Here is a 7,204-nt window from a genome sequence, read left to right as displayed (position 1 = left end):
GCTACCCAAGCAAGTCGAGGAAGAGCGGTCACGCACCCACAGCCGCCGACTGTCGTAGGTCCGGCGCCACCCACCTCGACCGGGCCGGCACCCCGGATCGCCAAGCCCTTCGCCCGAGGCAAAAGCAACTAGCCTTGCCGCCACCTTCCTCGGCTCAGCGTGGGCTTGCCGGCGGCTGTCTCCGGTGGAGGCGAGATCGGAGGGAAGAGGGAGGAGGCCGGCGACGGCCTAGGGTTGGGGCAAGTTCACAAGCTAACTCAAAACAAAAGATTAAAATGCCACTGCCGGCAACACGATGACGAAACACCGATTCTATTATTAAACCGTCATTTAAATCGATTGTACGTCGTCTTCCAGCGGTTGCACCCCTGTGACTTACGAATCCATTCAAACGCCCGAAAGATAGCTAAAAAAAAAATTCAAGTTCAGCTGAAAAGCCATGTCGGCCGAAGCGCACCTCACCCCGCCGGGATGGATTTGCGGCCTTCCCGTCCCCGATGAAACGAAGTCGGCACGCCAGCACGTCCAGATTTTCTGTAGCAGCACGCCCGACGGTGTCAATCAGTGGCATCGGCGCCGCCTTCTCTCCTCTCACCGGCGGACGCAGCACGGCGACACGACACGTGCGGGTGCGTCCACGGAAGCTGCCGGTGCCGACCTCCGCCATCTCATCGGTACATCATCCAAGACGCGCCTCACCGTGGGCTGCCTGAGTGAGCAGCGTGTGCCCGTGTCCTCCATTTCACTTCACACCTTCTCTGCAGGTGCAACACAATACCCTGGAAATTGCACAAGGGCGAACAAGAAAAGTCTCCCTCCTTTCCAGTCACAGACTCGCTTCACTCCACTGCTCGCACTCTCACTCCCACTCTCGCTCGCTCCGTCGGCGAGTCCGCCCGCGCCGCGGCCATGGCCGTGAGCAACAACATCACGGCGTGCCTCAACTTCCTGGCCCTAATCTGCACCATCCCGGTGGTGGCCACGGGCCTCTGGTTCGCGTCCAAGCAGGGCGCCGAGTGCGCGCGGCTGGCGCGCTGGCCCGTGGCCATCCTCGGCGGGCTCCTCCTCCTCGTCGCCCTCGCCGGCTTCATCGGCGCCTACTGGAACCGCCAGGGCCTGCTGGCCGCCTACCTCTTCGCCATGGCGGCCCTCATCACGCTCCTCCTGGCGCTCCTCGTCTTCGCCTTTGCCGTCACCCACGGCTCCGGCGCGTACGACGTGCCCGGCCGCGCCTACCGCGAGTACCGCCTCGAGGGCTTCTCCGGCTGGATGCGCGGGTACGTCGCCGGGGACCCGCGGCGGTGGGAGGGGATCCGGGCGTGCCTCGCCGCCTCGGACACCTGCAAGAAGCTCACCATGGAGACCGCCTTCTTCATCGCCCCCGAGCAGTTCTACCAGTCCGACCTCTCCCCTCTCCAGGTACTACTGATTAAATTACTGATGTTAACTGCTCCAATTTTCACGAGTAATCACGTTCATTGCCGGCATTGTACTAGTATTAATCGGTAAATCGAGGGCCGCAGCGTGCCCATTCCAGGGATTCTAATCTGAAGTGGGTGCTAGTTAGTGCCAATAGGAATCGAATCATCAGCGAACAAACACTGTGTGGGCTCTATGGAAGAAAGCAGGACTAAATTATACACATCCATTGGCGGACTGCATCGTGTGAGATTCATCTTGTTCCTTGTGTGCAAATGGTCTAAAATCGAATCAATGCCAGGTAGGCTGATGATTTTGGGGGCTTAGCGTGCAAGTGCAAGTAGGTCCTGTCCATGTGAGCACCACTAGTAAGCTTGTAGAAGAAAGAGCTGTAATTGAACTTGAAGCGAAGATGGTGCTATCTAGGAGTACTACATGTGAGAATAGATCGGCATAGAAATGTGGGTCAGCGCACGCAAGCGTGTAATTTGGCTTATCCTAGTATATGATTACCAATAAGAGGCGATCGAAGCTTCCATGTGCATGATGCAACCAAATTTGCTAACCAGCTCACGCAGACACGCTGCATGCGCTCATTCTTGTCCCCTTGCGTAACCGCTTGCTCCGGACTTACTCTCTGGTTGTCGTCGTGCGTGCAGTCCGGCTGCTGCAAGCCGCCGACGGCGTGCGGGTACGCGTACGTGTCCCCGACGGCGTGGGCGAGCCCGGCGACCCCGGCGGCGGACGCGGACTGCGGCGCGTGGAGCAACGACCCGCGGCAGCTCTGCTACTGGTGCGACTCCTGCAAGGCCGGCATGCTGGGCACCCTGCGCGACCAGTGGCGCCGGGCCAACGTGGCTCTCGTCGCCGCCACCGTCGCGCTCCTCGTCGTCTACGTCATCGGCTGCAGCGCCTTCAAGAACGCGCAGACCGAGGACCTCTTCCGCCGCTACAAGTGGAGCAACAACACCTGATGCTGATGCACGTATCCCCAAGGGAGGAGTTCTAGTATATGCTGACATTGTGTACTAGTATGATTATGAACCAGTGTAGATTATGTAGTGGTAAGTAAGGTTGTACTGTCAGTGTCCAGTCTCTCTCCCTGAAAGAAGTTTCACTCTCATGTCGACCTGGGAATAGTTTGGACTGGAACTACAGTTTCAGTTTAGTTTTCATACAGTCTGCCTTTGGATTGGATGAAAATGGCTAAGCTTCTAAACTAATTTGGTTTGGTCTGGGCTTTACCCATTTATCGGACTGGTTTGGTTGCCCGTGCGTTGCAACGAGAAAAATTGATGTTTTATGCAAGTATAACGTCCCACAGCATCGGATTCATTATAAAAAAAATGTTGCAACGCTCCTTCTACAAAATGAATATAAAAAATACTATGCAATTTAGCCGTGTTCATACTTTCTTTGTTGGGCATAATCTCTCACTGATTCCATCTAAGTATAATCCTTCCTTTAGTTACCGTGACGTCTTCACCCGTTTTAGTCGGGAATCAAATCCTTCCTTTTCTAAGTTAATATCCCCACACATTGAAGCATACAGATCCTTCCTTTTAACTATCCTACCTTTTTACCTCAAGTCCTTCCTTTAATTAGCCTCATCTATTTGAAAATTCTATTTATTAAGACCACAATGTTTCTTTTAGTTATTCCACCGGTTTACCCATAATCCTTTTTTAATTAGCCACATCCGTTTAAATATTTTATTTAAGTCCATAATCTTTTCTTTAATTAGCTCATTTGCTTAAACATGAGGACTGTCACTCATATATTTAGAGCGAGTTGGAATTTAGTAAATGTGAATGACGCATAGGTTGTTGCATCGAAGATCCAGATAGGAGGTCATGTTTAAATTCCCGCAATGTTAATTTATTTTGACCTAATTATTTTTTGCGGACTCTATGAAGCCCATAAAAGGCCCATCGAAATGAAAAGGACTGAACCAAACCAAAAAAAAAATATTCCCTTTAATAGTTGGACTGAACCAAACCAAGAATACCTATTCCCTTTAATCTTCCCCTAATAATAAAGCACCTAATGCTTCTGGTGGTCCGTCGCGCATATTTACAAAAAACCCCATATAGTTCCGTGAAATCAATCCGCACTACCGGTTTTAGTAAGTCAAAAAACCGTTTCGAATTTACAAACATGACCCTGTATTTTCGTCTATTCAACCCGCAATTTGCAGAATGGCGGCGGCGGCTAGAGCTTGCAGCGAACGGATCCGTACACGGCAGGGGCTGGGGAGGATTCAGAGGCGGGCGGTGAGGAAGGGGGTCGCCGGGGACGAAGATTAAGGCCGGAGCACGATTTCCTAGGCGAATTCATGGCATCTGGGCTCCTGTCAGAAAGGAGACGGGGAGAGGGAAAACTGGAGAAAGGAGGGGAGACGCGGCGGCAGCTTGCTGCAGCAGACGGCAGCGGGAGTAGGAGGTGCAGGGTGCACCCACGGCAGTGCTGTTCACGGGGGTACAATACAAATAGAGACCGATCAGTCTCAAACAGCTTCGACCCATAGACGGAGACCAAATCTAGCAACTGGGTTAGGGTCTCCAGGCCATCGCTGCCATCGGCTGGAGCTCCGGCCATCACCTTCCTCTCCCTCTGCTTCTATCCTCGTCCGCGTGTGCTATGCCCCCAGCACGTCAGCGAGAGCAGAGAAGCCTGCAGGGGACCTCCATGGACCGAGAGCGCAGAGGATGAGGGTCGAGACATGGCGGAAGAGCAGATCGATAATTGTGGCGGTGACTGGTCACCTGAGGCGAGGAACGACGGTGACCGTGCTGTCGATTAAAGGGATCGCTGACCGATTCCTTGGTATGCGAGGTTCACCACGGCCATTCTGATCTATTCGGCATACCGGCAAGGCTCGGCGTGGTGGTCGGCCACGCAAACGAGAAACCACACTGGCCGCTCGTGCTCTGGCCGCTGCGAAGCTCTGAGGTGAACTGGTAGCACCATCGTGCCCTCGCGCACGTCCACGACATGCCATCGCAAAGTGCCATGCTCTACTCGCACGCGGACCCTCCTCCGCCATTGCTGCAGGGCCGTACGCCACAGTGCACAGTAAGGGGAGCTGCCGCCACAGCTCGGCTCAGTGTGCACAATGCGTCCATGGCCGGCGGTTCTTCATAGGGCATTGGAGGTCATATCAGTTCGAAGACCGGAGGTCCGTGGCTTCGCCATTGTACTATCAGCTTCCACGTGCTAATGTGCACATTCAGAGAGAAGATACATCAACAGGTATCCACGTGAGTATGTGCACATGTCCATAGTTTGAAACTGTAGGCTCAAACTGTATTTGTGGAATGAGCTGGATTGGTTTGGCTTAAAAACACGAGCAGTTTGGTTTGGTTTGGATTATAGTAGATATAATTTGGATTGGTTTGGTTTGACCGGTGAACTTATGGATGTACGGTTTGGACTGGATTTGATTTGGATTACAAACTATTGAGTAAAGTCTATTTTAAACCCTGAACTCGTACGGCTCGTCTGTTTTAAACCCCAAACTCCAAATCCCTGAAATCCACACCCCCAACTCTCTAATCCCGGTCGTTTTCGCCCTTGTTGCAGTATCCAAACGGGGGGAGGATGGGATTGCTGACTTGTGGGTCCCGCTCGGGCGCTGGAGATGCTAAGTGGTTGAGCCGGACCAGCTCGTTCCGGTCCTCGCACATTTGCCCTCCCAATCCCCTTCTCTCCCGACGCATCGCCTTCTCCCGCGGCGGCAATGGCGACGCTGAGCGGATGATCGCGGCGACCTCCGACGACCACGCCGGCGGCAAAGTAGCAGGTGCGTCGTCGTGTTCATACGTGAATCATCTGTGGTGTTTTTTGCTTCCCTCCCCGAGTTAGGTTTAGGGTTTTACAGGGGGTGAAAGGTGGGGTTTTGGGGGGGATTTTGTTGCCCGTTTAATCTCATGTTTTGGGGGCTATACTTATTCATGGACTGATACATGATATGCATTGTAAGTTTCATCAATTTTATAGCTTTTTAACAGTTTTGTAGTTGTGTTGCCTGAAGGTGTCAATTCATCTTAGGGCATCTGAATTTAGTAGAACTAAATCATGTATGCTCTGTAGTAGGTTGGTTCTGCAGCAGCTTTATTTGTGTTTATTGTACAGTAGCTTCATCTTAGGGCAGCACTGAATGTGTGTGTTAATTGTACAGTAGCTTTCTGAATGTAATTTTTTCTGAATTTGAAGTGTACTAACTGAATGTAAATAATGCATTGTGTAGGCTTTGCTCTCTGAAATCATGGATCCAGCAGATGTTTTGAATGTCAGGTTTCATTATGGGGGAGAGTTCATCCGCATTGGTCCATCCCTTGATTATGTTGGGGGAGATACTGCAATGTCAGTGCTTGAGAGGGATAAGTTATCACTGCCAGAGCTAAAAGGATTTTTAGCTGATCATTTGACTGTGAAAGATAGTATGAAGATATATTTTCTCATGCCCGGGAGACAGTTAGTAAATGGATTATTGTTTCTGCATACTGATGAAGGTTGCATGCAAATGTCAGAGCACATTACTGATGCAGGGGTTGCTGACATATATGTTGAGTATAATGGTGAACAAGATGAGCCAGAAGAAGATGCTAGTGGCTCTGATTTTGAAGATGAATTGGATGATCTGATGGACAATGATGATGAACCAGATGCTGTTATCACTGCAGAAGAAGAAGATATTGTTCAAGGCAATGTGCAGGCAGTTAATGCAGTACCAGAGCAAGACATTTTGGAACATATCCTGGTTCCTAATGAAGGTGGTGTGGTTACTGAAATTATAAGCAGCCCTGTGAAGCACAATATCAGAGTTGATGCTCTTTCCCAAGGCTCTTTACCAAGGCTCTCAAGGTTCTGAACTATGCAAAACCATAACTAGTTTTGATCTGTTCATTGGTATATTTTGTTTGCAGCAAGCACAGACTGATGCATCAAGATCTACACCTCCAGCAAGCTCTCAAGTTCCAAGAACTACAACTCCATCTACTACCCAAGCTGCAAGAACTACAGCTGCAGCTAGCTCTCAAGCTGGTACATCAAGCTCTCAAACTGCACCATCAAGGTTCAGACCTCCCAGAAGCATTAATCCAGAGGGAAGCACATCTGCTGGGAGAGGAAGTGGAAGAGCATCAAGGAGAGGAAGTGGAAGAGCATCAGGGAGAGGAACTGGAAGAGCAGCAGGGAGAGGAACTGGACGAGGAACTGGAGTAATTACTGGAGCATGGGGGGATTATTTCTATGCAAGTGGCAATTACTAAAGATGTTTTCCTAGTACTGGATAAGATCTTCAGTAATTGTATTTGATAGCTACAAGTGCTAATATGTGAACCTGTGGTTGCCTTTTGCTTTCACTTTAGATCTATGTGCATTGAACTATGTTTCTTTCTTGTCAAATTTCTGGAAATGAAATATGTGCACTGAACTATGTTTCTTTCCTGGCAAATATCTCTATATATGTTGCTGTCAACTTGCTGTCAAATTGGAGAGCTTCATGTTGATGTCAACTTGCTGTCAAATTTATTTTATATATGTTCATGTCAATTTGTTGTCAAAATTTCTATTATACATGTTGCTGCCAAATTCTTGTCAAACTGCAGACTTTCTTCATGTGTAATTATGTCAATTGGATCTTGTTGTTGTCAAGAAAGAAAGTGCACACAAATAAAACAATACAGAGTGAATACAGTGCTGCCAATTGATCTTCATATAATATAAATTCAACATTCATGCATTTTCTGCCACACATACCATCCATTACATTTCACTGAAA

At 49.7% G+C, this 7,204-nt stretch overlaps 2 protein-coding genes across 2 annotated transcripts; both read left to right on the top strand.

The window, feature by feature from the left end:
• Positions 1 to 535: 535 nt before the first annotated feature.
• LOC119328215 (tetraspanin-2-like) lies at positions 536 to 2,671 on the top strand. Its single transcript, XM_037601233.1, has 2 exons — positions 536 to 1,419; positions 2,079 to 2,671. The coding sequence occupies exons 1-2, from the start codon at positions 910 to 912 to the stop codon at positions 2,391 to 2,393; spliced, it is 825 nt and encodes a 274-aa protein (XP_037457130.1). The 5' UTR covers positions 536 to 909; the 3' UTR covers positions 2,394 to 2,671.
• Positions 2,672 to 5,088: 2,417 nt separating this feature from the next.
• On the top strand, positions 5,089 to 6,766 carry LOC119327783. Its single transcript, XM_037600870.1, has 2 exons — positions 5,089 to 5,221; positions 5,669 to 6,766. Exon 2 carries the CDS (start codon positions 5,687 to 5,689, stop codon positions 6,290 to 6,292), a length of 606 nt encoding a protein of 201 aa, XP_037456767.1. The 5' UTR covers positions 5,089 to 5,221; positions 5,669 to 5,686; the 3' UTR covers positions 6,293 to 6,766.
• Positions 6,767 to 7,204: the final 438 nt, after the last annotated feature.

The sequence above is a fragment of the Triticum dicoccoides genome, chromosome 7A (assembly GCF_002162155.2).
Source record: "Triticum dicoccoides isolate Atlit2015 ecotype Zavitan chromosome 7A, WEW_v2.0, whole genome shotgun sequence".
NCBI lineage: Eukaryota > Viridiplantae > Streptophyta > Magnoliopsida > Poales > Poaceae > Triticum > Triticum dicoccoides.
Note: the sequence above shows the minus strand (reverse complement) of the source record. Positions and strands in the feature narration are given on the sequence as shown.